The 21,817-nt window shown below is 43.7% G+C and overlaps 1 protein-coding gene across 1 annotated transcript in view; it reads left to right on the forward strand.

Annotated features, from left to right (window-relative positions):
- The window catches only part of DNAH7 (dynein axonemal heavy chain 7), an 880,767-nt gene that overhangs the window by 460,546 nt on the left and 398,404 nt on the right, over positions 1-21,817 (forward strand). The window contains exon 38 of the mRNA XM_075317837.1: positions 1,135-1,261. Within this exon, the coding sequence (XP_075173952.1) occupies positions 1,135-1,261 (127 nt within the window). The remainder of the gene's footprint in view (positions 1-1,134; positions 1,262-21,817) is intronic.

Genomic DNA, 21,817 nt, shown 5'->3' on the forward strand with positions numbered 1-21,817 from the left:
TAATTAAGTCTGATGTTCTGCATGCTAGTCTTAATGAAGGTACCACAGGAGTAAGATTTACCTAATAGGGTACGGTTCCACTTGCGTTTTTCACGGGCGAGTGCAATCCGATAAAACATTGGATTGCTCTCACATTAGTGCAAAACTATAGGGCAGTGTCCATCTGTGATTGATTTCTCATGCCATAGTGGTTTGCTGCATTTGGCTCATGCACCCCCATACTACTCTATGGGAGTGTGTGAAACATCACACTGCACTTGCATGTAATCAGAGTGCAGTGCGATATACGAAGAGACAGACAGCGGAGGAGATTGGAGAAAGTGCTCCCTCCCTCTTCTCCGCACCTGTGATACGATTGCAAGATCGCATCACAGTCGCATGATCCTCGGCTGACGCTTGCAGCAGAGGGTCATTAGCATATCTCTTCTGATGCTCTCACATCGGAAGCTGTGTGCAAGTGGAACCGTACCCATACAGTGAGAGTTGCACTGCTCTTAATGAATTAGATGCATTTTACAAGTGCCATGAGCCAAAATTGTTACTACAGACAGGGAGTGAGTAGTACATTCTGACGTAATTTATGCCACTAAAGTGGCTTCAAATTTCGTTAAATTTGCTGGGCGGCCCTCACCACACCCGTCCTACCCAAGCTTTGTCCGCTTTGGTGGAGCTGCCAGGAACTGGTTTCAAAACTGCAAAAATCACTTAAATTTTGCTCAACTTTGAGTTGGGCAAACATTTTTGCTGTCTTAAGGTATTTTTTTGCAAGAAATACCTAATAAAAACACTTTTCGTTGTATTCTGTATTTGCATTCAGGCATGTTGAGAATGCCGTGTCTATTTATTCTGTGTTAATAGTGAAATATTGTAGATAATGTTGGATTTTGAGATAGTTATCTGCAACGATGAGTTGTGCATGAATTGCGTCACATGCCATTACAAGATAAGTCTTTTATTGGACTAATGAATTAGCAAATTGTCGAATACATATACGATACCAAAATATAGAAATTCCTATGACATTTTGAGTCCATTATCAGTTACATTTTTGGCATCTATTAGCAAGTTAATTAGTTCAGTGCTTTAGTTTACAGATATTTTCTTGTTTTAAATTGTTATTTTCTTACTGTTTAGGTGGTGGAAGAAATGTCATAACCCCGAGATTCCTCAGGCATTTCAACAATATAACAATAAATGAATTTGATGACAATTCTATGTATACTATATTCTCCAGGATACTAGATTGGCATCTTTCAATAAGGTAAATAGAGATAACCAAGTACGTAGTATCTAATAACAAAAGAGAAAGCGAAATAGATGAAGCACTTCTACAACGTCTGATTAATCTATACAGCAGCTTCGATTGTCCAATTTCACATTTTGCAGTTTTTATACATTGCTTATAATGCTAGTGTAGAAATTAATCCAATTAACACTAGAAGTCACAGAAATTTCGAGCTCCCCCTGAAGTCCCGAAAGAGGGTCAAATGACCCTTAAGGCCCTGTCTCACTAAGCAACATCGCTAGCAACATCGCTGCTGAGGCACGACTTTTGTGACGTAGCAGCGATGTTGCTAGTGATGTCGCTGTGTGTGACATCCAGCAACAACCTGGCCCCTGCTGTGAGGTCGCTGGTTGTTGCTGAATGTCCTGGACCATTTTTTAGTTGTTGCTCTCCCATTGTGAAGCACACATCGCTGTGTGTGACTGCGAGAGAGCAACAACTGAATGTGCAGTGAGCAGGGAGCCGGCTTCTGCGGACGCTGGTAACCAATGTAAATATCGGGTAACCAAGAAGCCCTTTCCTTGGTTACCCGATATTTACCTTCGTTACCAGCGTCCACCTCTCTCACGCTGTCAGTGCTGGCTCCCTGCACACATAGCCAGACTACACATCGGGTAATTAACCCGATGTGTACTCTGGCTAGAAGTGCAGGGAGCCAGTGCTAAGCGGTGTGCGGGGGAACCAAGGTAAATATCGGGTTGGTTACCCAATATTTACCTTAGTTACCAAGCGCAGCATCGCTTCCACGCGTCGCTGCTGGCTGGGGGCTGGTCACTGGTTGCTGGTGAGATCTGCCTGTTTGACAGCTCACCAGCAACCCGTGTAGCGATGCTCCAGCGATCCCTGCCAGGTCAGGTTGCTGATGGGATCGCTGGAGCGTCGCTTAGTGTGACGGTACCTTTAGTCCAAACTGTAATGAAGGCCATTACTGTCGCACCACAGGAGGTTGGAAAACAACAACCTCCTGTGGTGCGACAGTAATGGCCTTAATTACGGAACAAAAGACGGTGATTATAGGATGTTAGCTCAAATCCTTCAGGTCATTCGACCCGTCTCTGGGTTCCAAAGGTAGAAATGTTAAATAACCCCTCTCTTGGACTTCTAGTGTTAAATAAAAGAGCAGATATATACTGTGTATATATATATATTATATATATATATATATATATAATATATATATACACAGTGTATACAGTATATAGTGTTTTTAGTTACACTTACATTTATTATTAAACACACTATACATCTGCTCTTTTTTATAATTATCTTTTCAGTGGCTTCCATGTCTGCTTTTCACTAATATAAATGCATCAAAATGGCAATGATAACTGGACAAATAAACCACAGCACAGTTCAAAATGTGTCTGAATGCTGAGTATGATTGAATAAGCACATATCAGTCATCTGTGCCAATACAACGTAGAAATGCAACAATCACCATATTCACCATAGCAAGCTAACTCAGAGTTTGAGTGTCACAGTGTAGTATTCATGGGGAACCATAGCTGGAAAGTGGGGCTCACATCTGCATCTGTCGCGGGCGGAGGAGGGGACGCTGCGCTCTCCCACTGCTCGGGTCCGGCTGCCACTGCTGCTGCGGCCTGCTGCTGCTCGGTGGCTCGAGCGATGGGCCGGATCCCGGGGACTCGAGCGGCGCTCCTCGCCCGTGAGTGAAAGGGGATTGGTTTTTGGGATTGTTTATTGTCCATGACGCCACCCACGGTTGTGGTGATTGTATGGACACCACCGCTGCTCTGTATGGGGATCCCGGGAGCGGTGACAGGGAGCAGCAAAGTTGTTGGTTCTCCCCTCCGTGGGTAGGGGGGTGGTCGTCCCGGGGCCCAGTGATGAGTTGGGGGATGAGGGATGGCGGGGCCGGTGCAGGGCTTGGTGGGGTGCAGGGACGCGGGGGCAGCGCTGTGCCTCACGGCACTGTGGTACTCACTCAGCCTGAGACGGGGACACAGTTCTCGGTAAAACACACGGCTGGAAAGACGGTTCCCACGGACGGCTGCTGTTGCTTTTCCCCAGTAGTTGACGGTGACGGTCCCTTTTCCTGCACCTAAGTCTATGTTGGTAGCGATGGGTTCCCACCGGTAACCCGCTTCCCGGCTTGGATATGTGCCAGAGGAGCCCCTCATCCCTCATCATGACATTTTTCCCTGAAGAAGGAGGCGTGCATGCCTCTGAAACGCGTAGGAATGTTTCAATAAAAGAATTTTCATTTTTATAACACCCGTTGTGGTTTATAGCGCGGTAAAAAAACCCGTCTTTTTTACTCTGAACATTTATTGCATTAATGAATATGCATGAGTCGGCCAGGAAGCTGCAGAGAGCACAAGCTGCACAGAGCGTTGCTGGAAAGGTGAGTTGAAAATGTTTTTTATTTTCAATGCACTTTTCTTTCTGGTACATGTTTCACAGACCACACCATGTGTGGTCCATGGGATATCAGTGATGCCAGAAAAAAACAGACATCTCTCCATGCGGCAATCACGGAGACACGGTCAGTGCAAAATCACTGATGTGTGTGCAGACCCATTAATTATAATGGGTCTGCGTATGTCAGTGATTCTGGTACGTATAAAAAAAGCACAAATGTACCAGAATCACTGACGTCTAAAACAGGTCTTAGGGTTGTTTCAGACAAGTATTTTCTCTACATCTGAGAAAAACTGTGCGATTGCTCTGATCAGACTTTGATCAGAGTGACATCAGCTTTTCTCAGATGTTGTGAGAATGTAAAAAGGTTCTCCGCCTTCTCCATAATGTCAGTCCATGAAAATCGGACCACACTCTGATGTCATCTCTGATTATGCAAACTGTGATTTTTTCACGGGTTGAATCGGTCAGTGGAAAGAATTGTTCATCTGGGCTACCTCATTGAATAACATTGGCCAGAGTGCGATCTGTTGTTTTTTTTTCGGATAGAATTCAGACCGAAAATACGATCATGTGTACAAGTCCTTACGGAAAACCTGTGTTGGATTGAGAAAAATAGTTTTGCTTTATACTTTCTATTTATCAAGATCTACTTTTGCCTAAAATAAAATACCTTAAAACTGCACTGTGGGACCATATTGTGTACTGTAAAGTCTTGTATTTTGACTACCTACTGTTAAGTTTTCCTTATTTGTAGCTAGTGTGGTCACACAGACCCATACTGTCCCCTCCCACTTCTCTTGATTGGGGTCTCTATTACTTATATTACTCTGGATGAAGGAAATCAAGATGTACTACAAGGCCTATCTTTACAATAATCCTGTTGTATAACATTAATAATAATAATAATAATAATAATAATAATAATAATACAATACAACATACAAATAACACCGGACCATAATCACATATTACCAGCACATACCGTAGTGATAATACCACCGTACTGACCATTAACTAAAACCACTGTTCTAGAACTGATATTACCACTATACAGTGACTACTGAATAGTAGATATCAGTTCTACACCAGTACTAGATCATATACTGTATGTGTATACTGCACAAGTTCTCAACAGTTATGTTCTTAATGATATTAGTAATTCAGTTTCCTTTGTCCTTTCTATTCGTCCCAGACCACCATGATCACTTCTTCATTCATCACTTGTCTCTGTAAAGGGCAACGTGGAGACATCATTGGCTTACTGCTTTCCAGCAGAGTATAAAAAAAAAATCACTGATACTAATATCACTGTATAGGATAATCATAAAACTTAACCTTTAATGTGTTATATATTGCTACTATCCCAGCTATATTCTCTTTTCCTGCTCTTATGGTTTAAAAGCAAACTCACTATGTGAGGCCTCTTTCACACGTCCATGAAAATCACGCACGTTTTTCACGGACGTGTCAATAGTGCGTTTTGTCCTCGGTGAGCCGTGTGTATGGCACACGTGTGTTCTCCGTGTGTTATCCGTGATAAGACACGGAGAACGGGAACTTTCTACTCACCTGTCCCTGGCTTCGCTGTCCGTGGTGCTGATCTTCGGTCTCTACAGTGGAGTGAATATGCAATGAGCATAATGAGCGGCGGTCAGAAGAAAGTGACAGCAGCGGCAGAGACTGCAGGGCTGGAGAAGGTGAGTCAAGTTTTTTTTTTCCTCGCAGACACATGTATTTTCTCCGGTGCATGTCACATGAAACACATCCGTGTGGTCCGTTTGTGTTACGTGTGACCCGTTTGCGTTCCGTATGACACCCGTGATGCCGGAGAAAAACGGACATGTCTACGTGTGGAGCACACGGGCACACGTATGCTCCACATGTACACACGGTCCATGGCAGAATACGCACGTGAGCGCAGACCCATTGACTTTAATGGGTCTACGTGTGCCCGAGTCTCCGGTACGTGAGAAAACTGACCAAACATGTACCGGAGGCACGGACGTGTGAAAGAGGCCTAAGGGAAAGGCTGTTATCTTAAAGCATAGTATAAATATATTAGCTCTTAATAACAGTTATTAAGAGCTAATATTAAGAGAGAATATAGCTGGGATAGTGTCATTATACACTTGCACTTTTGTATGGATAAGTAGCAATCTTAATGAGATTGGCACTCATTCATCTGTGCCATATAGGTAGGGAAAAACTTTGGCGATAATCTCCCACCTATTTGTTTTGAAGGGATTTTTTGTCTCATTAAGCTTATTTTGTCTCCTGATGAGTTGCCTTGTAGGTAACGAAACACATTGTGACTATTTTGGGGCTTCTTTCTTGTAAATATGAGGGTTTTTTTGTTTTTGTGTTTAATAGTGGTGGACGATGCTCGTGTTCGGGAGACTCATCTGAACTTTTTGTAAAGTTTGAGTTTGGGTTCTGAGATAACATAAAACTTGTGTAAAATAAGGAATATAGTTAATAATAAACATTGTCATTATACTTACTGCTCCCGCGACACGTCCTGCAGACTCTGTCTCCCGGCCGCTTCTGCTTCCGGGACCAATCATTAACTTCCGGGGGCATTCACTGCACTGCTTGTCACTCGGCAGTCTTCGGCTGTTTTTGGTCGTGTTCTCACTCGGCAGTTTTTGGCTGTTTTTGGTCATGTTCGTGGTGATATCAAGTTTCACCCAAGTCCATGAGATTGGTATCACCCGGAACGGTGCACATTCTCTTTAGAAGAGCGGGTCGGCTACATGTATTTCCATGGAGCTGAGGCGCTCCTGTCAGGAGAGTGTGCTCTGTGCTGGGTGATACCGATGCGAGACTCGCAGGAGTCATACGCAAGTGGAATCATACTCTCAGTGTCAACCTGCTTCTCGCTGTATATAGATGTTTGTGATTGCCTGTTATTTTAACTGTAAAATAAAACAACAACACAGAGAAAAAAATATTTTATTAGAAATAAAACAGAAGACATTTAAGACTCCATCTTTATTACCAAAAAACCCTCTCTGACTTAGGCAGGCTTTGCACTTTGCGACATCGCAAGCCGATGCTGCGATGTCGCACGCAATAGTCCCCGCCCCCGTCGCAGCAGCGATATCATGTGATTCCTGGCGTAGCGAACATTATCGCTACACCAGCTTCACATGCACTCACCTGTCCTGCGAGGTCGCTCTGGCCGGCATCCCACCTCCTTCCTAAGGGGGTGGGTCATACAACGTCAGAGCGACGTCACATGGCAGGCGGACAATCAAAGCGGAGGGGCGGAGATAAGCAGCATGTAAACATCCCGCCCACCTCCTTCCTTCCGTATAGCCGCCGGCGGCAGGTAAGGTGATGTTCCTCGCTCCTGCGGCTTCATACACAGCGATGTGTGCTGCCTCAGGCACGAGGAACAACATCGTACCTGTCGCGGCAGCGTAATTATGAAAAAGTCGGAGCCTACACCGATGATATGATAACGACGCTTTTGCGCTCGTTAATCGTATCATCTAGGATTTACACACTACGATGTCGAAAGTGACGCCGGATGTGTGTCACTTTCAATTTGACCCCACCGTCATCGCACGTGCGATGTTGCAACGTGCAAAGCCGCCCTTAGTCCAAAGGCGGGCGAACATCTTCAGCTCTGCTACATCTGCATGCCTGACTTTGGTATTGAATATATTCCTTCTGTTGGTAGCTGTTCAGTCAGTTGCCTCACCCTTTTTCCACAGGCATGTTAATTAAGCACCATACTTGGATCTGATCCACCTTGATTTATAGTTGCTGGTCTGGCACTGTGAAGGTCAGTTCTGATATAGTCCTACAGAGTGTGGTATCTGTTGCGCACTTTGGGACCTGGGCTGGCTTTTATCCGCAGTTGCCTCTTTTTTCGACATGGAGGCGGTTATATATAGGTTACAAGTATGTGTGCTGCAATATGGTTCTGCTTTTAATCTATTTATCTAGGAGGCCGCATGGCACATGAAATACATAATATAGAGTAGGACCCCCCTATCGAGATTTACCGTGAAGTGGCAAAGGGTGGCTCACAGAAATGATCAATTATTTGCTAAAAATCTCATTTTGTATTATAGTACTGTTCTAATAAATAAGTGAATTTGCACTTTTTATATGATGCATGCTACTCTCAGATCATGCTGGCTCCCTTTTCTTTTTTTCTTTTTTTATCTGTGCGAGAAGACAAACACAGGTCTGCTCACACAGCCTTAGGGGTACTTTGCACGTTGCGACATCGCTACTGCGATATCATCGGGGTCAAATCGAAAGTGACGCACATCCGGTGTCGGTAACGACGTCGCAACGTGTAAAGCCTAGATGCACCGATTAATGATCGCAAAAGCGTCGTAAATCGGTAATCTGTGTAGCGTCGGACATTTCCATAATGTCGCACCAATAGGAGATACGATGTTATTCCTCGTTCCTGCGGCAGCACACATCGCTGTGTGTGAAGCCGCAGGAGCGAGGAACATCTCCTTACCTGCCTCCACAAGCTATGCGGAAGAAAAGAGGTAGGCGGGATGTTTATGTCCCGCTCATCTCCGCCCCTCCGCTTCTATTGGCCGCCTGCCGTGTGACGTCGCTGTGACGCCGCACGACCTGCCCCTTTAAGAAGGAGGCGGGTCACCGGCCAGAGTGACGTCGCAGGGCAGGTAAGTGCGTGTGAAGCTGCCGTAGTGATAATGTTCACTACGGCAGCTATCACAAGATATCGCATGTGCGACGGGAGCGGGTACTATCGCGCACGGCATCGCAAGCATCGTCTAGCGATGTCACAGCGTGCAAAGTACCCCTTAGTTGAGAGCTGTCAGAGCCTTCACCCGAGTGCGCAGTTGAGGCTTGCATATGACTCGCATCGTATCACCCAGCACGGCGCACACTCTCCTGACAGGAGCGCCTCAGCTACATGGAAATACATGCAGCCGACCTGCTCCTGTAAGGAGAGTGTGCACCGTGTTGGTTGATACCGATGCAGGACTCGCACAATGACCGTCAAAGTTCAATTGAGTCCATGGCTCATGGACTTGGTTGAACCCTGACGTCACCGCAAACACGGACGAAAAAAATTAAAACTACCGAGTGACGAGCAGTGCAGTGAATAACACCTTAAGTTAATGATCTGACCCGGAAGCAGAAGCGGCCAGAAGCGGTAAGTATAATCATAATTTTTTTTCCGAAGACTCGTGTTCGGGATCGTGCGCACGAACACTATGCTTTCGGTACGAACCCCGAACTTTACAGATTGGGTTCGCCCATCACTAGTGTTTAATAAACTAGTTTCTGGTTGCAGGGAATCGTCTTAGGGCACTCAGCTGATTTAAGGTCTTAAAATAATTTATATTAAAGGTTAAGTTTTATAATTATTCTACACAGTGAGATTTTCTAGCAGAGTATGGTGCACCTAAAAATGTCAACACAAAGTTTGATGTCCCCACATTCCTTCAGCTTAGGATTGCATCACAGCACCCCATACAGTAAGATGGTCACTACAACCCCCACACCCACACATTATGATTGTATACCAAAGCTCCCAATATACATTGTGTGCAGAATTATTAGGCAAATGAGTATTTTGATCACATGATAATTTTTATACATGTTGTCCTACTCCAAGCTGTATAGGCTTGAGAGCCAAACACCAATTAAGTAAATCAGGTGATGTGCATCTCTGTAATGAGGAGGGGTGTGGTGTAATGACATCAACACCCTATATAATGTGTGCTTAATTATTAGGCAACTTCCTTTCTTTTGGCAAAATGGGTCAGAAGAGAGATTTGACGGGCTCTGAAAAGTCCAAAATTGTGAGATGTCTTGCAGAGGGATGCAGCAGTCTTGAAATTGCTAAACTTTTAAAGCGTGATCACCAAACAATCAAGCGTTTCATGGCAAATAGCCAACAGGGTCGCAAGAAGCGTGTTGGGCAAAAGAGACGCAAAATAACTGCCCATGAATTGAGGAAAATTAAGCGTGAAGCTGCCAAGATCACATTTGCCACCAGTTTGGCCATATTTCAGAGCTGCAACATTACTGGAATATCAAAAAGCACAAGGTGTGCCATACTCAGGGATGTGGCCAAGGTAAGGAAGGCTGAAAAACAACCACCTTGAACAAGAAACATAAGATAAAACGTCAAATCTGGGCCAAGAAATATCTTAAGACTGATTTTTCAAAAGTTTTATGGACTGATAAAATGAGAGTGACTCTTGATGGGCCAGATCTTGGATCAGTAAAGGGCAGAGAGCTCCACTGCGACTCAGACGGCAGCAAGGTGGAGGTGGGGTACTGGTATGGGCTGGTATCATCAAAGATGAACTTGTAGGATCTTTTCGGGTTGAGGATGGAGTGAAGCTCAACTCCCAGACCTACTGCCAGTTTCTGGAAGACAACTTCTTCAAGCAGTGGTAAAGGAAGAAGTCAGTATCGTTCAAGAAAAACATGAATTTCATGCAGGACAATGCTCCATCACATGCATCCAACTACTCCACAGCGTGGCTGGCCAGTAAAGGTCTAAAAGATGAAAAAATAATGACATGGCCCCCTTGTTCACCTGATCTGAACTCCATAGAGAACCTGTGGTCCCTCATAAAATGTGAGATCTACAGGGAGGGAAAACAATACACCTCTGGGAATAGTGTCTGGGAGGCTGTGGTGGCTGCTTCACGTAATGTTGATCGTAAACAGATCAAACAACTGACAGAATCTATGGATGGTAGGCTGTTGAGTATCATCATAAAGAATGGTGGCTATATTGGGCACTATTTTTTGGGGGTTTTGTTTTTGCATGTCAGAAATGTTTATTTCTAAATTTTGTGCAGTTATATTGGTTTACCTGGTGAAAATAAACAAGTGAGATGGGAATACATATTTTTTTTTTTTTTAAGTTGCCTAATAATTTTGCACAGCAATAGTTACCTGCACAAACACATATCCTCCTAAGATAGCCAAATCTAATAAAAAAAAACCACTCCTACTTCCAAAAATATTGAGCTTTGATATTTGAGTTTTTTGGGTTGATTGAGAAAATAGTTGTTGATCAATAATAAAAAAAATCCTCTAAAATACAACTTACTTAATAATTCTGCACACAGTGTAGTGTGATGACCATAACAGCTCCCCATAATTTATGCTGTTACCCACCCACATAGCACCCCATAACATATGCTGGTCCCAACACAGCCTCAACAACAGGTGCTGGTCCCCAAACAACCCCCCAAAATGTATGCTGGTCACTAAACAGCCATATATAGAGTAGGCTGATCCCCACACAGCCCCCCATAATATATGCTGATTCTCACACAGCCCCCTATAATGTATGTTGGTCCCTACGCAACTCCCCATAAGGTATAGTGGTCCCCACACAGCCACCTACAACATATGCTGGTCTGGTCTTCACACAGCCTGCCATTACTTATGATAGTCTCACACAGGCCCCATAATGTTTAATGGTCCCAACACATTCCCCCCATAACTTATGATTGGCCCCACACAGCATCTCTTAATGTATGATGGTCCCTGCACAGCCTACGTAATGTATCATGGTTCCCACACAGCCCCCCTTAAAGTATGATGGTTCTCGTACAGCCCCTATAACTTATGATGGTCCCCACACAGCCTCCCATAATATATGATGGTACTACACAGCCGCAATAATGTATGATGGTGTCCACAAAGCCCCCCCCCCCCCAAAATATTACCTTATAATTATTTAATCCAGAGTCCTCATCCACCAATAGCAGCTAACTCTTTTTTTTCCTCGTCTCACAGTGGATGTGGCTGGTGCAATACACTGACGTCATTGTGCCTGCTAATATCCCCTACAAAGTGCTAAGAAGTTCTGAACCAGGACATTATTCCTTCTAAACTAGATGAATAAAAACAGCATCAAATTACTATAAAGCTAAAATACTACCTGTAATTGGTTTGGGTAGCTTTTGGGCTCATGGTGCCATCTCTGGGTCTATGGAAGGGTATATGTCACAGGGAATTTGTGAGCAGATTTTTGCTATGGAATCTGATAGCAGCATAATGTAGAAATAAAGTGACTTATAACAGTGATGTATCACTTCCTGGACTGCTTGGTGCAGTTTTGATAGAAACCATGCTTTTTTATGTTGTAGATGAGCAGTGGTCAGAATGCCTTGCTCATTATAACCCTGCCCACACCCCTAATTGGTAGCTTCCAGTGTACACTGAGTTTTCAGCAAGCTGCCAATCAGTGGTGGAGGAAAGGTTACACAGATTAGCCTGACTGGCCTGCACGTGAGACCTAGTCAATCTGTGATAATCTCAGCTGCTTAAACACTGATTTGTTATGAAATGGAACCATGGAAGATCACAATTTATCATTGGCAAAAAGGTGATAAGAGCATTGACAACTAATCTGGCCGCCATCCCCTTACTAACCACCAAAACTAGAAGTAGCTGAGGAGTGAACTAACATCCTATGCATCGTGAACCCAGCCGGAGAAACTAGCTATCCTAAAGGAAGGAAGGATGAATAACTCTCTGCCTCAGAGTAGACCCCCAAAGGTATAGCAAGCCCCCCACATTCAAAGACTACGGTGATATAGGAAAATACAATACACAGATGGAGGATAGGATTAGCAAAGGTGAGGCCTCACTAACTAAATAGGAAAGGATAGGAAAGGGGCTGATGGTGGCCAGAGAAAAACCCTACAAAAACCCAAATACCTGATAGTACATAAAGGTCCTCAGATCGCACGATCTGTACTCCATCCTATATCAGGCGCTCTTGTCAAACCAATGAACAGAAAAACAGGAACAATTACTAATTCAAGAAGAAACAAACACATGGACTTATAGGAGCAAAACTCCAAACATAGCTGCAGGGAGCTTCCTAGCTAAGCATCAAAGAGGGAAGATTCCTGCATGCAAATAAACTGACAATAACCACAATAAATGACAAACCCAGATAAGAACAAAAAGAACAAAACAACTAAGAAAGAACCAAGCACTTATCTGGGGTAGATGGGGTCAGAAGAAAGATGAAAAGGCAGGGGAGCTACAGGACAATGATAATTGGCTCAGACTGCCAGGAGGCCAAGGCTTAAATAAGCAGAGAGTTAGCAATGGAAATGCAGATTGCTCAAGAACAACTGGTCTCTGTCAAAACCATTCCTGGCCACAAGAGGGAGCCTCACAGCAGCAACAGCATAACTGACATTCACAACACTGTATTGAAGCTACAGTACACAGCCTTTTAAGTATCTTTTGAATCAGAGCCTCAGCTCCTACATTTTGATGCTCTCAGATTAAATAGTAAAAACCTACTAACAGATTCCCTTTAATTTCTGCAGGTCTGGTGATCTAATATAGTGATAGGCTTAAAGTATGTGGCCCCGATTCATTATTATTTTTTAAGCCAGAATTCTAGTGAAAAAAGCTTTGAAAAGTTGCACTATTTTTGCACAATGTGAGGTTATGTAAAAGTGCTGTGACCTTTTGGCATATTCATATCATTGTCAACCTAGCTCCGATAATGTGGGCAAAAGGGAGTTGCAACGGGGGTGTGCTGGGTCATGGCAACCACAGCTCATCAAGTTTATGATAAGCATTAGCTTTTCTTACAAAACACCTCTTATTCTAGTCCCAAATCTTACTCCAGGGTTAATGGCTTGTTCTTGTAGGTCAAGGACAGGGGTGGGCAATTGTTTCCTGAGGGTTCGAACTAATAGGCTGAAATTAATTCTGCTCAATATTATTATTAATATTTTAGATTAATATCAATTTCATATCTTTTGATTTTGAATAAAAGGGAGTGTTATGGTCAGGAGACCGCAAAAAGATCTACAAAAATTCCATTAAAAGGTTGAAGATAATGCACAAAGAGTAGTTGGAAACTTAGCTGACTGCAATCCCCTGACTACAACAACACAACTAGAAGTAGCGGTGGAGCGTTCCTAACCAACCTAGACAACTCATCACCGCCGGAGAACTAGCTAACTTCAAAGATGAAATGAAGTATCCTGACTTGCCTCGGAAGAGCACCAAAGGAAAGTAAAAAGCTCCCAACATATAACAACGGTGATGTAAGAAAAAACAAAACACAGATAAAAGTATAAATAGAATAAATTGCTCTCCAAAAATGGTGCAGGAAAAGCACTTATTCACCAGCAAGAAACAAAAGATAATATTCTCAAACACAGGTTCAGGAAAAGGCATAAATCAACCAGGAAAGCCCTTTTGTGCAAATTCAGCCCCAACCAAGCCCAGACCTAGAGAGCAAAATACTTATCAGGCATTGCTGCAGACTCAGGATGATATGGGAACAGAACTGATATAAAGGAACGAAAAACCACTGTTGAAAGCATTCCTGGAGAATCCAAAAAAGGCTCAAAAGGTAAAAATAAAACCTAAAGAGGCAGGCAAAAGTCCCAAAGGCTGGAGGACAAGGATTCAGGACATCTTCCCATGAGGCAAAAACAATTATCACCGGCAAAGGTTAGACAGAGACAGCTGTCCTTTACACCCCCGGCTGGACTCAATAGGCTAGCTTAAACAGCAATCATCTTCTACACCTGTCTGAGCAACAGATGCAGAATCATATTCACTACGAGCACTAGCCACCAGAGGGAGTCCAGAAACACTCCCAGGGACAGCACCATCTCTGATGGAATTCACAACAATTGAGTATTTGATTACTTACTTACTGTGATATGTATTCTTCTCTGTAGCAGCTAATCAAAACCATATAATATGCTGTTTTTACAAAGGTCATAAAAAACAGTGAACACATTATGATGGTCCCCACAGACCACCAAACAGTATGATCCTCCACTGCACCCTATGCAGTATGATGCCCCTCAAACTCTCTCACTCAGTATGACAGCCCACACAACACCACCAAACAATATGATGTTTCCACAGTCCTCTCATACACTCCACAGTATGATGATCCCCATAATACCCCAAACAGCATGAACTCATACCCCCCACACAGTATAGTTTCATTGGAAACCCACACAAACACAGGGAGAACATACAGTACAAACCCTTTTCGGATGTTGTCTTTGTTAGAATTCGATCCAGGAACCCAGCGCTGCAATACTGCAGTGCTAACCACTGAGCCACTGTGCTGCCTCATCACACCTGCTGTGTTGAAACTCAATAACACAGGCTGAATGGTGGAACATCGAGATGACGGCTCCCTATTCCACTATTGTTGAAACCGAGATGCCAGGTGTGATGGCAGCTTCATGGTGCAGTATGCCACAGTTTGCAGCTCTCTGTCTATTAGGAAAGAAGCTTTAATGTTAGAATTCTTGGCAGTTGAGGGTAAAAGAGATTAATGCCAATATCCCCCCAAAAAGATAATGCTTAAAATTCCTGGATATATGGGGTGGAGAAAAGGTAAAGTTGAAATCCCTGGTGGCCTAAGATATAAAAAGCATTAATGCCACTTTCCTTTGTGGTCTCGGGGAGTGTCAGGGGAAGGAGGGTATAGAGTGGACTCTGCAGCTATAAGTGGCAGATCAGGCAGAGTGCTTCATGAATGCTGTACAGGATCTGTAAGGGTAAAGTTTGCAGAGTCTGTGTAGGAGCAGACCTTCCCATTAACTGAGATTGAACAATGCTTATATTTCATACAGTGCCTTGAGAAAGTATTCGTCTCCCTTGAATTTTTCAACCTTTTCCCACATTTCTGGCTTCAAACATAAAGATAAAATTTTTAATGTTATGGTTACGAATCAACAACAAGTGGGACACAATTGTGAAGTTGAACGAAATTTATTGCTTATTTTAAACTTTGTAAATAAATAACTGAAAAGTGGGGCGTGCAATATTATTCGTCCCCTTTAAGTTAATACTTTGTAGCGCCATCTTTTGTTGCGATTACAGCACAAGTTGCTTGGGGTATGTCTCTATCAGTTTTACACATTGAGAGACTGAAATTCTTGCCCATTCTTCCTTTGTAAATAGCTCGAGCTGAGTGAGGTTGGATGGATAACGTTTATGAACAGCAGTTTTCAGCTCTTTCCACAGATTCTCGATTGGATTCAGGTCTGGACTTTGACTTGGCCATTCTAACATCTGGATACGTTTATTTGTGAACCATTCCCTTGTAGATTTTACTTTATGTTTGGGATCATTGTCTTGTTGGAAGACCAATCTCCATCCCAGTCTCAGGTCATTTTCAGACTCTAACAGTTTTTCTTCAAGAATGGTCCTGTGTTTGGCTCCATCCATCTTCCTATCATTTTTAACCATCTTCCCTGTCCCTGCTGAAGAAAATAAGGCCCAAACCATGATGCTGCTACCACCATGTTTGACAGTGAGGATGGTGTGTTCAGGATGATGAGCTGTGTTGCTTTTACGCCAAACATATCGCTTGGCATTGTGCCCAAATAGTTCGATTTTGGTTTCATCTGACCAGAGCACCTTATTCCACATGTTTGGTGTGTCTCCCAGGTGGCTTGTGGCAAACTTTAAACAACACTTTTTATGGATATCTTTGAGAAATGGCTTTCTCCTTGCCACTCTTCCATAAAGGCCAGATTTGTGCAGTGTACGACAGATTGTTGTCCTATGGACAGACTCTCCCACCTCAGCTGTACATCTCTGCAGTTCATCCAGACTGATCATGGGCCTCTTGGATGCATCTCTGATCAGTCTTCTCCTTGTTTGAGATGAAAGTTTGGATGGACGGTCGAGTCTTAGTAGATTTGCAGTGGTATGATACTCCTTCCATTTCAATATGATCACTTGCAAAGTGCTCCTTGGGATGTTTAAAGTTTTGCAAATCTTTTTGTAACCAAATCTTTAAACTTCTCCACAACAGTATCATGGACTTGCCTGTTGTGTTCCTTGGTCTTCATGATGCTATCTGCGCTTTAAACAGAACACTGAGACTATCACAGAGCAGGTGCATTTATACGGAGACTAGATTACACACAGGTGGATTATATTTATCATCATCAGTCATTTAGGACAACATTGGATCATTCAGAGATTCTCAATGAAGTTCTGGAGGGAGTTTGCTGCACTGAAAGTAAAGGGGACGAATAATATTGCACGCCGCACTTTTCAGTTTATTATTTTTTACAAAAGTTTAAAATAAGCAATAAATTTCGTTCAACTTCACAATTGTGTCCCACTTGTTGTTGATTCTTCACCATAACATTAACATTTTTATCTTTATGTTTGAAACCTGAAATGTGGGAAAAGGTTGAAAAATTCAAGGGGGCTGAATACTTTCGCAAGGCACTGTATAGGGTAAGTTCACACAGTGCGTTTTTCGCGGCGTTTTTGCGCGTTTTTCGGGTGCATTTTTGCTCAGAAAACTGCATGACTTTGCTTCCCCAGCAAAGTCTGAGTTTTCATTTTTGCTGTCGGCACACAGCGTTTTTTTAACTGCGTTTTTGTGGTGCCCACAAAAACGCAGCATGTCAATTATTTTTGCGGTTTTCACTGCGTTTTCCACCCATTGAGTTCAATGAGATGTTCAAAAACGCAATGAAAACAGAAAATTGCAAATATAGCTGCGTTTTAGTGCATTTCTATGACTAAAAACGCAGCTATAAACGCAAGGGGTGGGCAGTAAAGTGACATGTACAGGAAGAGGATTCCTTCTGTCAGTAAATACAGAAGCGTGAATCCTCCCGGTACCATCACCGCTGCGTCTACCTCCAGTCCTGTGCATATCAGCTCCAGTGCGGCGCCATGTCTGGGCGGGAGGTGGAGGCAGCTGCGAAAACAAAAGTGAACAGTAGAAAAAAATATCATACTCACCTGTCTGCAAACTCCCAGTGCCATGTCCACTCCCAGCTCCTCTCCCGATACCGCTGCTCCGGCTGTGTGCAGACGGCCGGGACACCTCCGATAGCTGCAGGACCTGGCGCTGATCACCTGATGCGGTCACCTGACGCATCAGCTGATCGTAAGTCTCGCAGTGACGCCGGCGCCCGGCCGGTTTAACCTGTCAGCGGATGCCGTCAGGAGACTTCATCCCTGATTACCGGCAGCTCCTGCAGCGATCAGACGGGATCAAACTCCGCTCCAGGAGCTGTCAGTAATCAGCACATAAGTGAGTATTTTTTTTTTTTGCACTGATGCATCATCTGATTGTATAAACTGCTTTTATACAATCAGCTGATGTGTGATGTGATTCACATCCTAGAACCTGCTTTCCAGCAAACCGATCAGATGATATTGGATCCGGATTGGACGGTGCGGGACCCTTGACCCAGGATTACTGCGGAGGGGGGTTCTTTATTTCAATAAAGATGGAGTCACTAATTGTGTTGTGTTTTATTTCTAATAAAAATATTTTTCTGTGTTGTGTTTTTTTTTTATCTTTACTAGAAATTCATGGTGGCCATGTCTAATATTGGCGTGACACCATGAATTTCGGGCTTAGGGCCAGCTGATTATATACAGCTACCCTAACCCCATTATTACCCAGCGAGCCACCCGTCACCAGGGCAGCTGAAGAGTTGGATACAGCGCCAGAAGATGGCACTTCTATGAAAGCGCCATTTTCTGGGGTAGCTGCGGACTGCAATTCGCAGCGGGGGTGCCCAGAAAGCATGGGCACCCTGCATTGTGGATTCCAATCCCAATCTGCCTAGTTGTACCTGGCTGGACTCAAAAATTGGGCGAAGCCCACGTCATTTTTTTTTAAATTTTTTCATGAAATAAAAAAAAAGGGCTTCCCTATATTTTTGGTTCCCAGCCGGGTACAAATAGGCAACTGTGGGTCGGGGGCAGCCCGTACCTGCCTGCTGTACCTGGCTAGCATACAAAAATATGGCGAAGCCCACGTCATTTTTTTTGTTTGGGGGGGCAAAGAATCCTGCATACAGTCCTGGAAGGAGGATGCCGAGCCATGTAGTTCGACAGCTGCTGTCTGCTCTCCTGCATACACTATTGGATGGAGGATGCTGAGCCTTGTAGTTCTGCAGCTGCTGTCTGCTCTCCTGCATCCACTAGTGGATGGAGTATGCTGAGCCTTGTAGGTCTGCTCCCCCTGACTCTCCCTCCAGCATACAGTCCTGGATGGAGCATAAGAGCCTTGTAGTTCTGCAGCTGTCTGCTCTCCTGCATACACTAGTGGAGAATGAAGAACATATGTAAGAAGGAAATGACATCAGACCTTTTTTTTTTCAACAATCTTTAATGACAATGTTCACTGATAAAAAAAACGCAGAAAAACGCAGTGAGCAAACACGCACTAAAACGCGGTAAAACCGCATGCGTTTTTTCATGCATTTTTAAAGACGCTGCGTTTCTGTGCATTTTTAGCGCTAAAAAATGCACAAAAACGCAGCGTCAAAAAAACGCAGTGTGTGCACATAGCCTATTATTGCAGTGTACAGTTTTCTCTGTGATCAATCGGTGTTCTGTCAAAATGCTCTGCTCGATCTCTAAGGGTAGTGTGAAGAGAGTCTGTGTGGTCGCAGACTTTTTCTAAAGCTGAAATGTAACGATGCTTATATTATATACAGTACTTAGTTATAGTGTTCAATGATTGCCTGTTGTGAGTAGAAAGAACACCCGTGTACACAATATCTCAGCTAAATTTTAGTTTACAAATTATAGATCTTGCACATTTAATTTCCAAAGTTAGGATTCAGATTATTTAGGCATCATTGAGTGTATCTTCCTGATATACTGTAGGTTTTGTTTTTTCTTTTTTTTCATGACTGTGTACTTTTTTAATCAGTGTAATCAGTGTCATCATTACTTTTAACAACCTTGTAGTAATATTTTGAAATTGCTTTAATGAATGTAAATGTCAAGTGGAATGTTTTCATATCTCAGTAGCTGTTATAAATAAGCATTGGATATTTAAATGATGAACAAGCTTGTTTTTCCTAACAAATTAAAAATAGCATGTTTTATAGAAACTTAAGTTAAAATGTTTAAGGCCAGGTACATATCAAAAGTTTGAAACACATCAGATGTATCGTCAGGGCTTTCATCTGACGCCCAGATAAATGGGACTCGGGGGCTGCATATCTAATTTTTGGCAGTGTCCGCCTTTTTGAGTACCTGGCACACTCTCATCCCTCTCGCCTGTCAACTATCTGCTCATGTGTGATACCACAGTATTGCTGTATGCAGTAAAAATCACAGCCCCCTATGAACACCAGCCATCATGGCAACAGATTGGCACTTTGTGATCACATCACAGGAGTGCCAATGGTTGCAAAGAAGCATATTATGAAGTGTCCCCCCCTGCTAACAATATGGTGTAAATGTTACTGTAAGGCTATGTGCGCATGTTGCATTTTTTCCTGCGTTTTGGCTGCGTTTAAAAGTGCAGCGTGTCATTGTCAAAATGCATGTGTTGTGCTTCCCCAGCAAAGTCTATGAGAAGTCAGCAAATTCCATGCGCACGTTGCTTTTTTAAATGCAGCGTTTTGGATACCAAATATTTGACAAAATCGATAAGTTTAAAAAAAGCATGTCACTTCTTTTGTGCGTTTTGGTTGCATTTTGCACCCTTTGAAATCAATGAGGTGTGTGAAAACGCAACCAAAATGATTAGCTGTGCGGTTGCACTGCATTTTTATTGTGTTCTGTATATTTTTTTGACAAACAAAACACAGGTCTTTCGGTCTCTCTCTTTCTCTGTGTCAGTCTTTCTCTGTCGATGTCGTTCTCTCTCTTTTTGTCTGTCGGTCGGTCTCTCCCTCTCTCTTTCATACTCACCGATCTCCAATCACCTGCACAGCTGTCACAAAGCTCCAGCAGCTTCTCCAGCTTTGAAAATGCCGGCAGCTTATTATTCCATCTCATATTCACTGCTTCCCCCATCCACCAGCGCCTATGATTGGTTGCATTCAGATGAGCCCCCACACTGAGTGACAGCTATCTCACTGCAACCAATCACAGCCGCCGATGGGCGGGTTTATATCATGCAGTAAAATAAATAAATAAATAAATAATTAAAAAAAACGACTTGCGGTCCCCCCCAATTTTGATACCAGCCAAGGTAAAGCCACACAGCTGAAGGCTAGTATTCTCAGGATGAGGAGCCCCATGTTATGGGGAGCCTCCCAGCCTAAAAATATCAGCCAGCAGCCGCCCTGAATTGCCGCATGGATTAGATGTGACAGTCCCGGGACTCTACCTGGCTCATCCCGAATTGCCCTGGTGCGGAGGCAATCGGGGTAATAAGGAGTTAATGGCAGCCCATAGCTGTCACTAAGTGCTAGGTTAATCATAGCAGGTGTCTATGAAACACCCTCCATGATTAATCTGTAAGTTAAAGAAAATAAACACCTACACCCAAAAAAATCCTTTATATGGAATAAAAGACAAAAAACACCCTCTTTCACCACTTTATCAATCCCCAAACAGCCCTCCAGGTCCAACTTAATCCATACGAGGTCCCATGATGCTTTCAGCTCTGCTACATCAGAAGCTGACAGCGAGCGGCCATAGACCACGACCGCTCTCTGTCAGCTCCACGCAGCAACTGAAGTGAGTCACACTATCAGCAGTGACGTCACTCAGGTTACTGGCGGCCACCTCTGTATCCTGCAACTGTGACAGCAAGTCACCCAAGTGACTGAAGTGAGCCGCGCGATCAGCGGTGTCGTCACAGTGATTTGCGGTCTCGGGTGGAGGACTCCAGCTGGCCGTGGGTAACCTGAGTGACGACACCGCTGATTGCGCGGCTCACTTCAATCACTCAGGGGATTTGCGGTCACTGGTAAGTCCTTCACCGGTGACCGCAAATCAGGCCGCGGCACACAGACAGAGCCGCGTGATGACAATGAGGTCGGGTGAAGTTCATCCGAGTTCATTCTGATCGCGCGGCTCTGTCTCGCAGCCGGCCATGCTCTATGGGGATGTAACAGAGCCGAGTGGGACCGCACTGTCAAAAATGCATCCAAAACGCATTCAAAATGCATCAAAATGCATGCGTTTTGGATGCATTTTTTTGTCAAATGCAGCGTTTACAGTTGTCCAGTCTGCCAGAGGGTGCATTTTTTCTGCACTTGACAGAACGCAGCATGCGCAATACCCTAAGAGATTGACAGCGTTATTTAACAGGTTAACAGCCTTCGGTGGAGCTCTGCTCAATGTGCAACTCTTAGTGGCAGATGATGGCTAAATAGCACAGCCATCATCTGCCGACAAAGACGTAGGCTCAGCTCCTGAGCACGTATC

The sequence above is a fragment of the Anomaloglossus baeobatrachus genome, chromosome 7 (genome assembly GCF_048569485.1).
Source record: "Anomaloglossus baeobatrachus isolate aAnoBae1 chromosome 7, aAnoBae1.hap1, whole genome shotgun sequence".
In the NCBI taxonomy this organism is placed as follows: domain Eukaryota; kingdom Metazoa; phylum Chordata; class Amphibia; order Anura; family Aromobatidae; genus Anomaloglossus; species Anomaloglossus baeobatrachus.